This window comes from Oreochromis aureus, linkage group 11 (assembly GCF_013358895.1).
Source record: "Oreochromis aureus strain Israel breed Guangdong linkage group 11, ZZ_aureus, whole genome shotgun sequence".
NCBI classification, from domain to species: Eukaryota; Metazoa; Chordata; class Actinopteri; order Cichliformes; family Cichlidae; genus Oreochromis; species Oreochromis aureus.
In genome coordinates, this window is record NC_052952.1 from 23,444,345 (window position 1) to 23,462,783 (window position 18,439).

The 18,439-nt window shown below is 42.4% G+C and overlaps 1 protein-coding gene across 5 annotated transcripts in view; it reads left to right on the forward strand.

Annotated features, from left to right (window-relative positions):
• Positions 1-18,404, forward strand: part of ddr1 (discoidin domain receptor tyrosine kinase 1) — a 49,711-nt gene extending 31,307 nt beyond the window's left edge. For 3 of the 5 annotated variants that reach the window (XM_031744349.2, XM_039619352.1, XM_039619355.1), the window contains 12 exons: positions 1,457-1,706; positions 3,301-3,453; positions 4,084-4,143; positions 5,260-5,426; positions 6,420-6,627; positions 7,497-7,616; positions 10,507-10,808; positions 10,897-11,024; positions 11,913-12,110; positions 12,203-12,470; positions 13,271-13,420; positions 14,982-18,404. In XM_031744349.2, the coding sequence (XP_031600209.1) occupies positions 1,457-1,706; positions 3,301-3,453; positions 4,084-4,143; positions 5,260-5,426; positions 6,420-6,627; positions 7,497-7,616; positions 10,507-10,808; positions 10,897-11,024; positions 11,913-12,110; positions 12,203-12,470; positions 13,271-13,420; positions 14,982-15,122 (2,145 nt within the window). In that variant the 3' untranslated portion in view covers positions 15,123-18,404. The remainder of the gene's footprint in view (positions 1-1,456; positions 1,707-3,300; positions 3,454-4,083; positions 4,144-5,259; positions 5,427-6,419; positions 6,628-7,496; positions 7,617-10,506; positions 10,809-10,896; positions 11,025-11,912; positions 12,111-12,202; positions 12,471-13,270; positions 13,421-14,981) is intronic. The other 2 variants (XM_039619353.1, XM_039619354.1) reach the window with 2 other exon arrangements.
• The last annotated feature ends 35 nt before the right edge of the window (positions 18,405-18,439 follow it).

Genomic DNA, 18,439 nt, shown 5'->3' on the forward strand with positions numbered 1-18,439 from the left:
CAACCCAGTTTGAATTATAACTGTGTTGTCTCATTGGACGCGGACTGGAATGTCGGTTTGGGTGAGAAGAAGCACCATATACATCTCTGTGGATTGAACAGCCTGCATGCCTTATAAAGGGCCCAAGTAATTACTCTGAAATCTCCTGACAGTGACTGAACATTTTTTGAATCTTTATTTTCTTTTTCCACGTGTTTTTCCACAGTTTACCTCCGTTACCTTTTAAAAATCTCTCCCAGCGGTATTCGTGGTGTTTTTCCTACGCTTATCCTGTTTTTCTTGCCTTTTCCCCAGTGGTTTTCATACACTAACCTCAACTGACACGCAGCGTTACACTAGCCTGCCCGAACGGATATGTCAGACACACAGGTCAAATAAACAAGGAGAGGGAAGCTGAACCTGATTCTGGCTCGACTCGTCTCTGAAGACCGCAGTTCCTCAAACTGCGTTTAATGAGAGAAATCTGCCCTTTGACATTTTGTCAGCCATAACCTGCACTTCTTACACATTTTCTAAAGTTTCGGTTCTGTTCTTTGGGCCTTTTTGTCCAACATTTTTGCCCGTGCATGTGGACGTAGACAAATATATCCCTTGATTTCTTAACGTGTGTCTTACATTAAGCTTTTGGTGAGTCTTTTGCAGCTGCATTCCCTGAAGGTGTAGTAAATTTCCTCATTTCTGTTGACTTATCAGAGCTCTACCACCAACTTCCAGTGCATACCCACACACCCCATTTTGTCCCCTTTCCAAATAGAAACACTTGCACACCGTGTGTGTGTGAGAGAGAATTAACATGTGGATTAGGTTAGAGCAGCTGGCCTTTAAGTGTGTAAGGTTTATAGCTAACCTGTCAGAACAGCCTCTGCTTTCTAAGAGGGAAAATTTTTTTTTTTTTTACCATCTCGTTCTTAATTTTCAGTCTCTTAGATCTATAGTTTTGACCTCAATTGACCAACCTCCATCTTCACCCACATCCTCGTCTCTTCTTGTCAAGCTCCTCTTTCCGCTTCCAGCCACAATGACTCCTCGTATATTAATTCAGCTTTTATGGATTCTTCCGTCTTTGGCCTTTCCCTGCTTGTAAAACAGAGAAGATATATCCTCTTTTCTCTTCTCTTCTGTCATACACTTTCTTTTCTTCTATCCTTCTTCTCCCCTCCTGTGTTCTAATTTTGTTAATTTGCAGCCCGGCTCTGCTCTAAGTCGTGCCAAAGCAATTATGGCTCAACAGAAAGAGAATGTGTCATTAATTTTGTGTGTTAATTTAATCTCTTCCTGCCTTTCCGCGGATAATGAATGACAGAGGTCTCAAGGTTTTCCAGATATTTCCATGAGCTATTTCCGATGTACAGGTAGTGAAAAGATTTTTTTAACTGATTGGAACTTTTTTTCGTCCCCGTATCTGTTCTTTCTTTTTTTGCTTCTCTGCACTCACACAATTTTCTCCTTCCTCTAGGTGCACAGTAATAACCGTCACACACAGGGTGTGAGGGTTTTCAGCAAAGTGGAGTGCCTTTTTAAGCCTGGCATCCTCCAGCCATGGTCCTCTCCTGCCCTCACCTTGCCTGTGCCCCTCGAGGATCTAAAGGACCCCTCGTCACGACCCATCTCTCTCCCACTGGGCGGCCGGCCGGCTCAGATCCTCCGCTGCAAATTCTACTTTGCCGACCGTTGGCTGCTCATCAGCGAGATATCTTTCCTCTCTGGTAGGAAACAGAATTGAGTATGTCCATTTTTTTCATCTGTGAGATGTGTATTTTTGCCACTCTGGCAGGCGGTTTTTGCTTCTATAGACGCTAGGCGCTTACGTCACACATATCCTAGCAACTTGCACTATCGTGGAAGTCAAGCTGAGATTTGGCTTTGTCTAAGGCAAGGCTAAATATAGATGGCACCAAAACAAAAAGCCAAAAAATACCGACCTGTGAAAGATTGGATTTTCATCCACGCTACAGCAATCAGCTTTCTTTAGGTGTTCAGTGTAAAATGTAAGTAAAGTGGAGCTGCTGATCTGTATTTCTGTGGCTTTTAGAGTCAAGCTTTCAGCCTTTTAACTGATCAACATGATCAGCATTTGAGAGTCCTCTTTTGGACATGAAGAGAAGAATCAAGCTATTCTCTGAGACATTATCGGTACTTTCCTATTCAGAATTTTAAAAACCCAAAGCAACCCATCTGTGAACATAATTAGCGTTCATTCTTTTCCACCTGATCTAAAACACTATTTTTTAAAAAGTGGCTATTTTCCCTCCATCTGTTGTCTTCATTATCTGCGTCTAGGTTACAACAATCAGGCGCAGCATGAAGGCGAACAAAGAAAGATGAGTTTCATGCCTATCTGAGTCAAAGTCGGATAGAGGACTCCTCTGCTCTCAGCTTCAGATTACTGTGACTAATTAAGCTGTCTTTTCTAGTTAAAAACACTGTCAGGTGTAGTTGGATAAGAATCAGCCAAGTTATCTCACCAAACTCAGGTGGCTCAGATCAATGGACCCAGCAGTGGCCTGACACGTCTTGCTGCTGGACTCGAGCCAGACTGGTGATAAATTACCGAATGAGGTTTGGTTCAAGCGTCTGACACGGACAGTAAGGGCGCACGAGGTCTATAATGGACTTTATTCACAAAACTACCGACAAATGCAGCTGTATGTTGTATTAGCTAGAGCTGGCTCACATCTGGTATCACAATGCAGTCGGCCTGGTTGATAACCTGTTACTCAACTATCCACCGGGCTAGCATTGCTGGCTTAGAGGTAATTTCAGAGTCAGATGTTCCTTACACCCTCTAATCACGTATGTCCACAGTCTATCTCTCACATTAGGGGGTCCATATAAACATTCGGCGCTCATTCATTCTGCATTCAGCAGCTGAGAGTATCCTCAGAGCTCCTCTGCTGTCAACTTTCAGAAACCGAACTCCTTCCAGCTCCCCAGTCGACTCCTGCATTAACATTTAGTCATACGTGAGCTACAAGACCGAGATGCTGGCTGTGTCGTGCAAACAAAACAGAGTATGTTATTTGATTACCTACCGGGGGTTAGTGAGCTAACACAATCAGTCATGTTAATCAATAAGGAAAGGATCAGTTCCCAGTCAAAAACAAGGTAATTAAATCCAATGAAATGAATAGGCTTTCTCTGGAATAACAACCAGCTGTGACCACAGTCACTGTTTCCTCACAGCTGAGGGCTACCAGAAGGTGTGCTGCGTCACATAAAACCCTCTAAACACATAAAACATGATTTATTTTCATTAAATTGACTTCTCCCCCTCCCCTCTGTCTCTTCTTGGTTATTCAGAGCCGTTTGAGGAGGATGTCACAGACACTGATTTATTTCCTCCAAATATTCCCAAGATTCCTGGCACCAAATCCTCTCCTCCTCCTGTTAATGTCACCACCTCTGCTCCCACGTCGAGCCGCGGTGCCTTCAATTCCACTACCGGGCCTACTGGTGAGTCCTGCGCTTCCCCTCTATCCCTCTGCTCATCACCCCGACATTTATCTTCCCTCTCACTCTTTCCACTTACCATTCCTTCTCTGTTGTCTCCTTTTATCACCCGCCGTGCTCTTTCATTTACCCCTCCGTGGTCCATGCTGCGCTCTACTGCATCTCTAATTCCCCTGATCTCTCTATCATCTCCCATCTCTTATTTTCCAGTTGTGATGAGTGTAAGCATGTCGGCAGTGCATCTGTGTCATGCGTATGAAGCAGATCCTGAGGCATGCAGCGCCAAAGGAGGCACGTGTTTGACTAGCCTCTGTCGTCATCACGAGCTCTGAAATTTCTTTGCCTGAACCTCTGTGCCAGATCCTTATCTAACACAGTGTGTTGTATTTAAATGCAGGAGAAATCAGGCTTAAAATTAAAGGTCAAATTTTTCATTATGTTTTTTTTTTTTTAATAACAGTGTGGCTTTTAAAAAGTTTTTTGAACTTTAATGATTGTTGTATTGGAGTAAAAGAAAAAAGCCAGAATTCTGCTTTCCAGGATTTTTTTTTTCCTCTGCTCATCACTCTCTTCTGAGTCTCCACCACTTTTCTTCTCATGCCTTCCTCCTTTGTCCATCCCTCGCTCCTCCAGAACCCCCCACCACCACCACCGCTGTCATGATGGACACCACTGGTAACTGGACGCTTTCAGGTGAGAGGAAAAAAAGAGAAGAGAGGGGATGATCAGAGGGGTGGGGAAGCTAGCTCCATCCGCTCTGGCCCTCCTCCAACATCTTAAAACTGTCCCATTGCTCGGTAGAGAGTATGAAGTATAATGGGAGAGGGATTACAGGGGCAGTCCTTGGCACTGGGATCTGTCCCCTGGGTTTGAAGATATACAGCTGGAGGAGAAAACACTAACCAAGCTATAGTAAAATTTATTTATGTATGAATAACAACTGGGCTTCCTGTGGTCTCACAAACTGCATGTTTTTCGGGAACTGGCTCTAGTCTCCACAGCTAAACAATAACAGGCTTTTTAGAAAGCTGGAAATGGTTTTCTGTGGCGTGTATGCTGCTTTGTCCTCGTTACTGGCTGCGGTTGAAGGGCTTTGTTTGGGTTTATTTATTACCCGCATGGTGTTGAACTGACAGACAAAAAGGGGCCGTCTTCTGCTCTGACATTGTAATGTATCAATTGGTGGTACATGTGCGTGCATTAGCGTGGGCGCAGGTGTATGTTTGTTGATGATATGCATTTATGTGCACACACCCACGGAAATGCATTATGCACCATATTGCATGAGTTTCTCTGGTGCCTTTAAGGGTTTGTTTATGGGCAAAAGTTTACACTAAACTATACCGAGGAAACTCTTTCATTCATCATTCAAATAACACGCCACATTTGACCTTCAAAGGAGGAGAAATAGCTGCTTGATTCTGATTAATAGTTGACTTTAAAGCGCTGCATAAAGCCAAACAGTGTTGACATACTGTTCTCACAGCAGCGGGCTCTGAGAAGCTCTCTGGTATGAGCGGGCATACTAAATGCATTCTCACACAGGCAATCCCTATCAGATGCTTTGTAAGCCTGATGAAACCGCGTTGGTGTGTGACCTCGGTGAGAGCGTGACTGTGCCGAAAGAGCAAATCCTCGCAGTCTGACCAGAGCATTAACTCAGACCAGCGTGCGGTCTCTCACAAAACAGCCACACACGAAGACCCCGGTGTTGCATGGTGATCGATAGACATGACGTCAGACCCGCATGCAACTTTCAGGAAATCAAGGAAACATGCTAACATTTCATCCTCCATTTGCCTTCTGCAGGGCCGGCGTTTGCTGCTGTTACTCCGAGGGCGGGGCTTCCCGTGGCTAAAGACGACAGCAGCAATACAGCCATTCTGATTGGCTGCCTGGTGGGCATCATCCTTCTGCTCCTGGCTGTGATAGTTGTCATTCTTTGGAGGCAGTACTGGAAAAAGTTACTGGGAAAGGTGGGTCCAGACTCGGGTCACATGGCATTCCTTTTTAAACTGGCGCTCATGGAGGATCAGCTCACGAAACATTTTCTTATTTGTCCCAAGTGGTTTATATTCATCCGATCTTGGGTTGTATCCAAAGTCAGTCATTCGTTCACAATTCCCTTACTCCCTGTTTTGGGAATTTTATGTCGGTGACTGTATAGTCAGTTAAACTTTCCAACATGCTGGTGACACAGGACAAAGGTAGACTGTGGAAGAGATACAGAGGTTAATAATAACTAATGATTAAATGCAGAGTGGTGTATAAACATGCAGAAAGTGAAAAAGAAACACTCAGTGCATCATGGGAAGCCCCCAGTAACCCAGGTGTGTTGCAGTATAACTAAGGGAGGGTTTAGGGTCACCACATCCAGCCCTTTTTAAAGTATATGTGCACTGTGGGATACTTTTAGTGCATAAGTATAGTAATACTTCATATCTGAGCAGCTCTACAGAAAAGCCAACTCATTATATACTCACAATGAGTAGTGTGGGCTTTTTTCTTTTTAAACATAGTCCTGATTTTATTAGCCAAACTTTTGAAACTTTGTCTTTTCCCACGCTCGTTCCAGCTAAAACATGTTTGTTTACTTTTGCTGAAAGCCTTGAAAACCTCAAAAATTACGATAATTTCTTAGAGAACCGAAAATGGTAACCGGTAATTTTGCTGTTAACAGATTCAAGTGGAACTACTTTCTGCTGAATAAATGGCTCTAAGCGAGAAATGTGATTAGGCTGAGCTGTTCCTTTTACCCGATTTTAAGTGATTGATGGCGTCCTGAGATAACAACTGCCAGTCTTTTGGCAGAGACACTCTGCATTTCCATCTGGATGTGTAGTGGGAATCATTTTACATTTATTGCTAATTGTGTAACGATCAGTGCCCGTTTCCACGGTTTGATCACACATCTGCTCCGGAGACTCAGATGGTGTATTTATATTGCCTGAATACTCTGCCCTCCCCAGGCCCAAGGCAGTCTGTCCAGTGATGAGCTGCGGGTTCACCTCTCCGTCCCCTCGGACAACGTGGTCATCAACAACACCCACAGCTACTCGAGTCGCTACCAGCGCATCCACACTTTTCCGGATGACCGTGACCACGACAGAGAAGCAGAAGGGGAGTATCAGGAGCCCAGCGCCCTGCTCCGGCCCCGAGATCACAGAGACAGCACAGGTACCTGCTCAGTTATGTAGGATATGGATGGAAATGTTTGATTCATTGAGGGGTTAAAGATTTCTGTTGTAGCTGCTCAATCCACAGAAATCAGTCTTAGTTTTGATTGATGCTAAACATGTGGTGACAAAGATTGATCAGCCACTTGCAGCTGGCTTGGAAACGATGCACTCTTCCACATGTACAGTGTGTAAATTTCTACATTGTATGCGGTTTATACGGATTGCTTTGTTGATCATATCAGAAAGCAAACACATTTGGAGACGGGGGAAAAAATGTGGCATGAATGTCAAGAAAACAATAGTTTTACAGCACGTTCCACCACGCTAAAGTAAATCAAACTAAACACCCTGCGAGGGAGAGGGCCTCCATGAAGATGCACAGCGCAGAGGGGGCACAAAAGAGCTATTGTTCTGAGAAAAGGGAAGAAAAGCAACAAGGGAGGGGGGAAAAAGATGAGTAAAGAAATAAAAGGCATTCCTTTGCTTGCATTGTACCGCAGGAGGTCGGCATGCCGTCTTTACTAGGCGCCTGTGTGAATTTGAAATAACACGAGTAACAGAAACATTATTTTATCCACTGGTTCTTGTTATGTTTGATTGTTGCCTGAGTTGTGTTAACTTGCCTGTTTTTGCAATGCACTTTTGTTCTGTGCTCCATGTGCCAGCGCAGCCCCACCTCATCCCTTTTTATTATGATGGATATGCTAACATTGTCATGCTAATGATTGGTATTTTGTTTTGCTGTGTGTGTACTTTGTGCCACTTTCTGTGCGTTGTACGATCCACTTTGTGGTGCCTGTGTATACCCCACCTCGCCCCGTGCATCCTCTTGTGTGTGTGTGTGTGTGTGTGTGTGTGCACTCCCAGCCTTGCTGTTAAACAACCCAACCCATTACCTGCTCCTACCAGATCACAGAAAAGGCTTGAGAGCGTTAGTCGTCCCCAGCTCCACACAGGTTCGGGAAAAGAGCCTCAATGTGCCCCAGGGTAAGAGACCTCAGACTGGGCCAACAGTCAAGAGGAGCCCCTGCTTCATTACCTACCTATCCATCTGTAACTACCTGAGTCGAGACAGCAGATGTGCTGTCGCAGTCGAGGCACAAACATTTCTTCCTACATAGAATTAGTGTACTTTGCATGTGTCTGACCTCTCCTCTCATTTCTCATTCACTCACCACTCATATTACTCATTGCTTGTTTGAAGGGATGGTTTGGCTCTTGGGTAATTCTAAAAGTGTTCACTGACTAACAGACTCAGACTTTTTTTTTCTTTTAATAAAGCTTGGAGCGAGCTGAGCCAAGCTGAAAGCATAGCTGTCATAATAGCAGTCATGCTGCTGCTAGATGCACTAAGCAGCATGGCTGTAATGATCAACTGGACAGTCCCCCCTTGTAGTTTGTACCTTTCACTGAGTTACCGAGCAACTCAAAGCCTTTATTTCTGAAGGGAAATAAAGGTATTGGCCACTTTATTAGGGTTGCACCCTTTTATGCCTTCAGAAGTGCCCTACTGGCCCTACTGGTCTTCTTGCTGTAGCCCATCTGCTTCAGGGTTTAAAATGTTGTGCATTCAGAGATGCTCTTCTCTCTTCATTCAGAGATGCTCCTCACTTATAACGAGTGGTTATTTGAGTTATTCTTGCCTTCCTATCAGCTTGAAGCAGTCTGGCCAGTCTCCTCTTACCTCTGACTTCAAAAAGGAGTAACTGGATATTTTCTCTCTTCAAGTTCATTCTCTGTAAACCCAGAAATGGTTGTGTGGGAAAATCCCAGCAGATCAGCAGCTTCTGTAATACTCAGACCAGCCACCAACATCCATGTCACATTCAGAGTCAGTTAAATCACATTTCTCCCTCATTATGATGCTCGGTTTGAACTTCAGCAGGTCTCTTGACCTTGTCTGCGTGGCTAAATGCAGTGAGATTGATCAAGCTGCTGGTTTGCAAATATTTATGCTTTCTTTATCTCACTGTTGTTAGTGAGCTTGTTTTTTTTAAATTTCATTTTACAGAAAAAGCAAATACATCAGAGGACAAATGTATACAAGACATAAATCACAAGAAGTATTGTGACAAACTTTATCAGACGAATAATTCTAAGCGTCTTCTGAGAAGGTCACAGTTTTTGTTGCTGTGTACTAAGTGGTATTTCTTGATTTTGTCATACCACAAAATTAGAGAAAATGTGAATTATTATTTTCAAAATTTCAAATGACATTTCTAAATTTAATTACAAATTAATTACTGGTCACAAAAGCAAAGTTTGAATAGAACAATGTACATTTTTTCTACCTTGGAGCTCACCCAATAGTTTCTGTCTTTCTGTTTCTCTACTTGGTGTTTAATTAAATGGACAGCCTACATTGGTCTTCACAATCCACAGCAAAAATAAAAATCACAGTACTGTTTTCTTAACTTGTACGTCTATCTGTTTTTAATAAATAGAAGCAGCATTATTAAAAACACTGAATTAATAATTAATTACAAGGCTCAGTCCTGGATCGTAATCCTGGCGCCATGTCTGCAGTCATTCCTGGACTCTTCCACAGTTCCCACCATTGACTCCGACATTTGTGGGTTTGATTGAATCATTAATTATTGGACGGACCGCAATAAAACTTGCCTCGATGGCTAAATGCGGTGATGCCTTCACTTCACGTCATCTGGTCACAATTTTAATTTGTCTAATAATTTGGTTCATGGCCAAAAACCAGTCAAACTAATCCTGACCAGTCTCTTGTGCACGTTTTGCTACCTGTTTAAAATTAGCATGTTAGTCCTGCCGCTGTGAGCCTGTTAGATGCTGCTGTTTGCAATCAATCACAGCCGTACAGAACTGCAACGTGGCTTATTTTTCTTCATTTTTTCTTAATTGTCATTAATTATTACAAAGTCCAAACTGCTGAATTAAAGCAGTTGTTTAAAACATAATTAATATTCATGGGGCCGTGGGTGCGCAGCTTGAAGTGGACTAAAAAGTCTCTTATCGTTCCCATTATTATTTTAACAAAAATATAACAACTTAGTATTCAAAGGCCACACTCCCCGCAAGTGTTTGACTTTTATGAACTGTTGAAACCTCATGAGAGGAGTTTGTGTTGAATGTAAAGTTACCCCTTGTTAAATTAAATATTTCAGAGCTGTTTAAATTCTATTAGTAAGCACAGCAGCACATTTTAATTAGGTTTAAATCTAAGCAGAATAGACCGATGCTGTGCAATACATGAAAGGGTTTTGGGGGTTTTTTATAAGTAAGACAGTTTACCCTTCAGTCAGGAGCGTGTCACTGATTTTGACAGCACCTTCATGCCTTTCACATTACAGACCTCTGTGATTTATTTCTTATAGGGGTCGTTCAGTGTGTCCGCTTAAGCAAAAGTCTCCCCTGCCATCATTGCATTGTGTGAATGAGCATACCAGAGACGACCGCAGTGAGAAACGAGCTCACAAATTTGTGATTGCTGATGACTTTTAATAAATTAAGACGATCTAGAGATCCCCGGTGTGCGCTGGAATTTCTGTTGGATGACAGTTTCTGAGTTATTCTTCCTTTAGCGCAGCGTCCAGGCAGATGAATGACTGCACAGCTGTGCGGGCCTATCATCTGCTCATTTACAACGCTGAATGTGTGAGGTCAAAACGCCTTTTGTGTGTGATTTCACTCAGTTTCCCTGTTTTACTCTTCTAGTATATGTGCTGAACTTTATTGAACAAGTCTCATTGTTCGAATGATCCAAACCATCCCTTTACAACAATCTTTAAATCACAAACTGTTTAGACACAGCTCTGTTTTTAAAATTTATTTAATTACACATTTCTTCTCTCACACTAGTTTCTCAGTCTCATCCAGCCTCTCTGCGTCTTCCTCCTCTCTTCAGCTTGTGGTCTGGACTTTGACATGGAGAAAGGTTTCCCCCCAGCACAGGAGGAGCCTCCTCCCTACCCCGGGTCCCCTCCTTACCCTTCTCTGTCTCCGCCCGTGTCTCCCCCGATGCCCCCCAGCGTCCCCCACTATGCCGAGGCAGACATCGTGAGCTTGCAGGGTGTCAGCGGCAACAACACCTACGCTGTTCCGGCCTTGGCCTCTTCAAGCCCCGGAGCTGATGCCGCCCCGCTGCCAGAGCTGCCGCGCCAGTGTCTCATCTTCAAGGAGAAGCTCGGGGAGGGGCAGTTTGGAGAGGTGAGAAATGAGATGAAAAGTAACTCCAGTGGGTAGAAGGGTGAGTGTGCTTTAACAATGCCTGCCTTTTTCATTTTTTGGGTGAAAGGTACACCTGTGTGAAATCGAGAGCCCTCAGGACCTTCCTACCCTGGAGTTCCCTTTCAATGTGAGAAAAGGTCGCCCCCTTCTGGTAGCTGTGAAGATACTGCGCCCAGACGCCTCCAAGAACGCCAGGTCTGTAGCATCATATGCGCCTCAGCCTGGACTCTGGCTTCAGTGTGATTCACAATTTTTCTTTCTGTTATCACACCCTAACTCGTCTTTCACACTTCCTCCTGAGGTCCTTGAAGCTAATTAGTTTCTTAATTATCAAGGAGTATTTAGTGGTCATTTGAAAACAAATCATTGGATATTCTCAGGTTCCCTGTTTTATTTGAAGCATTAACCTTTAGTAGAAGTTTGTTGCCATTTTTGTAAACCAAACCGTGTTCTTTTCTTGTCTGGTGACAGCGAGCTGATTACTGCGTCTCTCTTTGATCTCTGTGGATCAAAAGATAATTAAGAGAATTCAACTGTTTATTTGATGCTTATCACTGTGCAGACATCTCTCCCTGTCTGTGACCTCTAATGACATGTTTCTGTCTTGGACCTAATTGTAGATTTTTTTGGCCATATGTGCACACACTAGGTGAGGTTTCTGGGTGTCTGTAGACTTGTAGGTGTTTGACTCCCTTCACCTGCTGCTTGTTTACTCCGGCTCTCCCGGAGTTTTGCTCTGAGCAGATTAAATCAGCACGTGTGAGCTTATGTTCAGGGAACATCTCCCCACAGATTTATATTTGAGGTTAGTGAGAGCCAGAGCTACACAAACATATTGAGCAGCAAAAACAAATCAATGAAGTGAAAAGTGTGGAAAGCCACAAGGAGCTGCAGGCTGGAGGTGTTGATTATTGACCACAGGGGGGGATCGGCAACCTCCTCACTTTACCCAGAGTTAACATTAAAAATGTTGTTTGATAGGATTTTAATATTTAAGTATGCTTTTTTTTTTTACAGTAAGCCTGAGAAGGAATTGTTTGTCTTTTTTATCTCTGATGTAACTTCTTCTTCTCACCTTGACAGGAACGACTTCCTGAAAGAGGTGAAGATCCTGTCTCGCTTGAAGGACCCAAACATAATCAGGCTGCTGGGAGTGTGTGTGAGCAGTGATCCGCTCTGCATGGTCACCGAATACATGGAGTGTGGAGACTTGAACCAGTATTTGTCCCAACGAGTGCTTCTGGACAAAACTGGGCCTTCACACAATACGCCAACCATCAGGTAGGACATGCGAACAAATGTACACACATACTTAAAAACACACACAGACACACACAAAGCAACAGATTTTATCTGTAATTTCCTTCGTCTAGTTACCCAGCGCTCATCTCCATGGCCAGCCAGATTGCGTCAGGAATGAAGTTCCTCTCCTCGCTTAACTTCGTGCACCGAGATCTGGCCACGCGCAACTGTCTGGTTGGGGGTGAGAGGGGCGAGAGCGGAGAGGACCGAGGCGGAGAGCGCCACATCAAGATCGCCGACTTCGGCATGAGCAGGAACTTGTACGCTGGAGACTACTACAGGATCCAGGGCAGGGCCGTGCTGCCAATACGCTGGATGGCCTGGGAGTGCATACTCATGGTGAGAGCACAGGAATGTTGTCTTTATATTGGATTAGTTGCTCACTTTGACACAACCCCCCTGATGGAGGCAAACGTGGCGATGACTGTTCTTTTTATACAGTTTCTTAGACCACATTTGACTGCAGTGGTTAAGTTTTACTTGCAGTTATGGGGCTTCAGTTTACTAATGTTTCCTAAACGCATCATACACATGCGGTCTCCAGGTGAGAAAGCACAACACAGAGCTTCATTATCCCTTTGACGGCAAGTAAATCATATTTGATTCAGGAATTTTTGAGGCCTCTACATCATCAGTGTACATGGGAGGGGTTTTCCCCTAATTTATACAATCAAACACATGCAGTGCTACTGTGAGATACATTAAAACTCATATATGGAAACTGATATTTAATTTATTTATCGGAAAGTTCCATAAAAATTCAAGAAATTCGAATTTTCTGGCTTTTTAGGGTTAAATTAACTTAATGATGATAACAGGCTGGGTTTTTCCAGACAATGAATGATCACAGAAAGACAGCCGTACAGATGTGCGTGTAGGTCCATCTCCCTTACATACAGAAGAGTGCTCAGCTGTCCACCTTGGGGAAACACCGGTAACAGAGCATAAAGGTTAGCCAAAATAGAAACAGGAAATTACCGGCCAAATGTGAAATGTCTCAAATATCCTGTCAATAAATTTTGAAGAACAGATCCACAAGCTGAGCAGAGATGATACACTGTGATAGTAATACTGATGATTACTTTTACAGTAATGGAGTTTATGATAATGAAGGTGACTGTGTTGGTGTCTGATCACAGGGTAAGTTCACCACGGCGAGCGATGTGTGGGCGTTCGGAGTCACTCTGTGGGAGATGCTGAGCGTTTGTCAGGAGCAGCCGTATTCCACCCTCACGGATGAACAAGTTATCGACAATGCTGGCGAGTTCTTCAGAGACCAGGGCAGACAGGTACATCTCACACGCAAACACACTAAAACAAACTGAAGCAGCATCCATCCATTTTCTTAACTGTTTGTCCCATTCACGGCCCCACCACCTCTTTAACATGTTTTTACTGTTTAGTAATCATGTGCTGAAATATCACTTTCAAACTGTGAACTTAATTGGGATTTGAGCAGACCTGAAAAATTTAAAAAAAGCACAGCCTGCTCAAACTGTATCAAATGACTGATTTCATGTAAGGTTGCAAACAAGGCCACCTTGCAGAGGAGGCTTCACGGGGTGGCTGGACTAAGCCTTAGAGGTAGGAGCTCAGACATCTGGAGGGATCTTAGCGTAGATCTGCTCTGCATGTCGAAAGGAGCTACTTGAGGTTGTTCAGGCATCTGGTTAAGAAGCCTCCTGGGCGCCTCCCTTTAGAGGTTTTTTCACGAATGCCCAACTGGGAAGAGACCTCGGGGTAAACCTAGAACCTGCAGGAGAGATTACATATCTTGCCTGACCTGTGGATGCCTTCAGATCTCCCAGGAGGAACTGGAAAGTGAGGCTGGGGAGAAGGACGCCTGGAAAACCCTGCTTAGGATACTGCCACAACAACCTGACTTTGGATAAGTGGATAAGATAATGAAAGGATTGATGGATGATTTTAAATGAACAAAACATGCGTTTGCTGATGCTACAGTGCTGGCTTTTATAGAACTGAAATTCTGCTTGGATCCTTTTATGTCCCAGTGATTTATTAAATAACAGTGGGATGTTTGGTATTATTATTTTATTTATTTATTTATTTTTGTTTCAGAAGAACCCAAAAAACATTCAGTATCATAGTTGTATGAGAATATTCATCAGATATGTTCTTCATACAGTTCTTAACTCCCATAAAGACATGCTTTGATGACCCTCTTCGCCCTCACTAACTTCTGTCACTTTGTTCTGAAACGTGACAGAAACCACTCAGTTCAGAAAAGAGGACATGGGTTAAATAGTCCTCACTTTATGTTTTGTTGGATTTTTTAGAATATATAAAGTTTCCACTGTAACCGTTTTGCCTCCGTCTGCACATTTAGAAAAATATAAAGATGTGAGTCTGCTGTGTGCTGATTTTTACACAGTTGTCCTATTATTATTTTTTTTCAATATTTGATTAATCATACAAGTTTTTATCATTTCCATCTCTTTTCTTGAATTCTTCCACACATTTCCACTTTAGCTTATTTAATTTTTTTATAAAGTGATTTGAAAGTATAAACTCATCAGATATCTGGCGCCCCCTAGTGGTCGTTCATTGGGCCAAATCTTTTCCTTGAATTTAAAAGGGTAAAACTGCATGCACTGGTGAAGTTAGAATACACTTTTATGATTCACATAATTCCTAAACAAGTTAAAAAATCCACAGGCTAAAAATATAAGTTGCACTCCAGATTAAATCAAAATAAGAGAAAACTCATAACTTTTGCATATGTTTAAAAGAGAGGATTTTAGTCACGTGTGGAAACGATATACTATATAACAAAGCAATGCCTCTGATCTCTAATCTCGTCATGCATCTTTCCCCCTCTCCCTCTCGCAGGTGTATCTGAGCAGGCCGGCCGTGTGTCCTCAGGGTCTCTACGAGCTCATGTTGAGCTGCTGGAACAGAGACTGCAAGGTCCGCCCATCTTTCGCTTACATCCACTCCTTTCTTACGGAGGACGCCATGAACATGGTGTAAAGTAAAGCAGAGGAGCAGAATAAGAAGAAAAGGCTTGTGCGTTCATGCATACTTCCCACAGTGGGAAGACGTGGTGGTGGCTACACATACGGGGCAGACGGAAAGGGAGACCGGGTTGCTCGCTTTTATATTTTGTACTTTTTGGGTGGATGGGGCTGAGAGACCGCTGGTTCGGTTTTAATTCCACATCAGACCCCAAAGACAAAGCTAACTTCCTCTTAACATAGTTTAAGCTACATTTCTCGCGGGTGGTGGTGGTACTGGTGGTGGGTGCGGTCTGCATAGCATCTAATTTCTTCTCAGCTAAACAATCATGGAGGGTTTCGGTGACGGTGATTATGTGCTGTAGAGTTAAGGAGCTCAGTTACAGGAAACACTCTGTAAACGTAGGAAATCAGGAGCTAGCCAGTTATGAAGTTTAATGATTGTTTTTTTTCAGCATCTCCACACAGGATGACAGGTGTGGGTCACATGACTCGCAAAGTTTTAAGAGAACGCCTCATGTCTAGAGAAGAAACACACACAAACACACACACACAGACAGGGATTGTGTCAGTACTTATAGTATGTATAAATTACTGCACACAGACATGGCTGATGGCTGAGCTAGAACCTCAGTGATGGATTTCATTTTTATCTCAGCCCGTTATCCGTACGTAGCGACCCACGTCCAGAGTTGTCAGTTTTAGTGGACTAATGTGAAATGATGTGGACCAGACAACAGCAGCCCTCTTTCTGCAATGTGATCAAGTCAACGCCAACGTCGTAGTCAAAAACCCCAAAAAAGAAATATTTGAACTTCATCTTTGAGCCACAGTTTAAAAAAACAAAAAACAAAACAGGTTGTATGAACTTCTCTAACCTGAGAAAAAGGTGCAGAAGAGGAGACCCTGCTACACCTTTGCTGCTCCCACAAACTGGAACAGCTTTTCCAAGCAGATGTAACACCAGCCAGGCGGTGGACGGGACTTCAGATGCGCCTGCTCGGGTGTTTTGGCTGTGACTCATCAAAAAGGAAAGACTTTTTTTTTTTAAATTCCAAAAACCAGCTGCACTTTAAACCCTTCACGAATCCCCGGCTGTGATGAAACTCGTCTCTGTGATGATTCCTCTTTGATGTGGATTCTAATGCTTTTTTTTTTTTTTTTTTTTTTTTTTTGCAAAGTGAGATTGAAGCGAATCACAGAAACAGGACAAAACCTGCTTTTTTAAAATCCTCTCCAACACAGCGTCGCCAAACCATTAGATGTAAAATATTCTATTTTTTAAATGGAATGGCATCCTCAGTTACTTTCATTTTAAATGTGTGACAACCTTCTGTTCATTTTTTTTTAATGCGCTGACATGTTTAGTCGTCCAGTAATCTGTTTCCATTCATCCACATGTGTCACTGTAATCGTTGTTCAGAAGGATATTATGTGTAGTATCCGATATTAAGCGGGTCATTCCAAGGAAAGTAATCAGTGCCTCCCACCTGAGCCCATCAGAACCAGCAGATATTTTTGTACAAAAAAATGTGGCATGCATGCTTATACTGTACATACTTCATACTATGAATATTTTCCAAATAATAGGAACTCAAAGTACATAGGTGAGGGTTCAGATGTTACACTTTTGAATTTAAATTCTTGTTTTAGCATTTTCAAGACTTCCAAACGTTAAAAGTGCAGGGAATAGCTACACGACGTTGTCAAGCCTGAGAAAAATCGATTCCAACTGTCAAAATCTATTTTGGAGGATCAAAATGTAAAAAACTTTGTTTAGTGATCCAGGCCCAGAACGCAGCAATGAACACTAGTGTCAAGGCATTTGGATGAGTAAAGTGAGTAAAAGGAACATGTCATCCTGTGCCAAAACAAAACTGCCACAAGCTGAACAGACAATGAAGCAACAGCACAGAAAAAAGAACTTTCATCTGATATAACCACGTTTATATGAGCCTTGAAACATTACCCACAGTGCACTTTTTGTTTCCTCCTGTGAGCAAATCAGAAAATGGATAAAGCATCCAGGCTACTTATCATTATATCTGTTTCTCTATAGCATACAGATTACATGGGTGTAGTCTTGCTTTACAGCTATGATTGATCCAGTGCCCCTATAGCCCACTTGACTGAGCAGGCAACATGTGTGTCAAAGACTCGAGTCCTCACCAGTGTCGAATCCAACCTGCGTTTCATTCTACCTTCACTCACTCACACGTTCTTATCAAATAAATACAAAAAGTTAAACTAAATTAAAAATAAAAACATTTATCTTCTACCACTTGTTCAACTGAGGGTCGATATAGGGTAAAAGTAGGGTATAGCCTGGACGGATTGCCAGTCTGTTGCAGGGCTAACAGAGAGACAACCACTCATGCTCACATTCGCACCTATTGCCAATTCGGGCTTACCCGAACCCACGCTCGTCTTTGAACTGCGGGAGAAAACCAGAGAGGGGAGAGAACATGCAAACTCTGCACAAAGTTCATCTTAAAATTGGTTATAGAAAAAATGTGCCAAGTAAATACGAGGTATTTGCTCCAGGTTGTGATGGTGGGGGTTTATTAATAATAATTTAATATTTACATCAAAACTAAAATATGTTTTTCAGCCATTTCATCTGTCTCTTATACTTAAGGGGCTAAAAAATTCAGAAAAAAAGAACACAAATAAGCACCAAGTTTTAACCAACTCTTAAAATATTTATGGTATGAATGTAATATTTTGCATGCCTTTTGTTAAACAGAATTATTGTACCAAAAATATATTGATTCAGAGGGGATCAGGTGGAAACTTTTAATGTATATATATATATATATATATATATATATATATATATATATATATAGCTAGCTATATAGATTTGGTTGACTTTATATTGAATGACCCAGTCTGACTGCGGTAGAGTCAGTGCATCTACCTTACCGACAGTGCAGCACTGTAAATCAGTCCTGATCAACATCATGAAGTAACAAATTCACCGGTGGTGAATGGTTGTGCCATACGAGTCCTTTTTGATACACTGTAGTTTAACTAAACCCATATTTTTTTATATATACTATACGTACTTAGGCTCTCCTTGTTGTCTGGTTTTTGTCCCGTTCTGTCTAAAGCTGAAAATCACAGTATGTACATATTTTAAGGACAGAATTACGATTTCATTTAATAATATATAGAAAACTCTGTCCCATCTGGGGGTCTTCTGTGTCTGTGTAGAACGCTTGCTACGTTGATGCTCTTGTAATTCACCGTGTTGTCTATTTTTGTAGATGTTTTAATAAAGTTAATCTTTTCAAAATCAGTGTGTGCTTGTTATTGTTTACATCTGTCAAA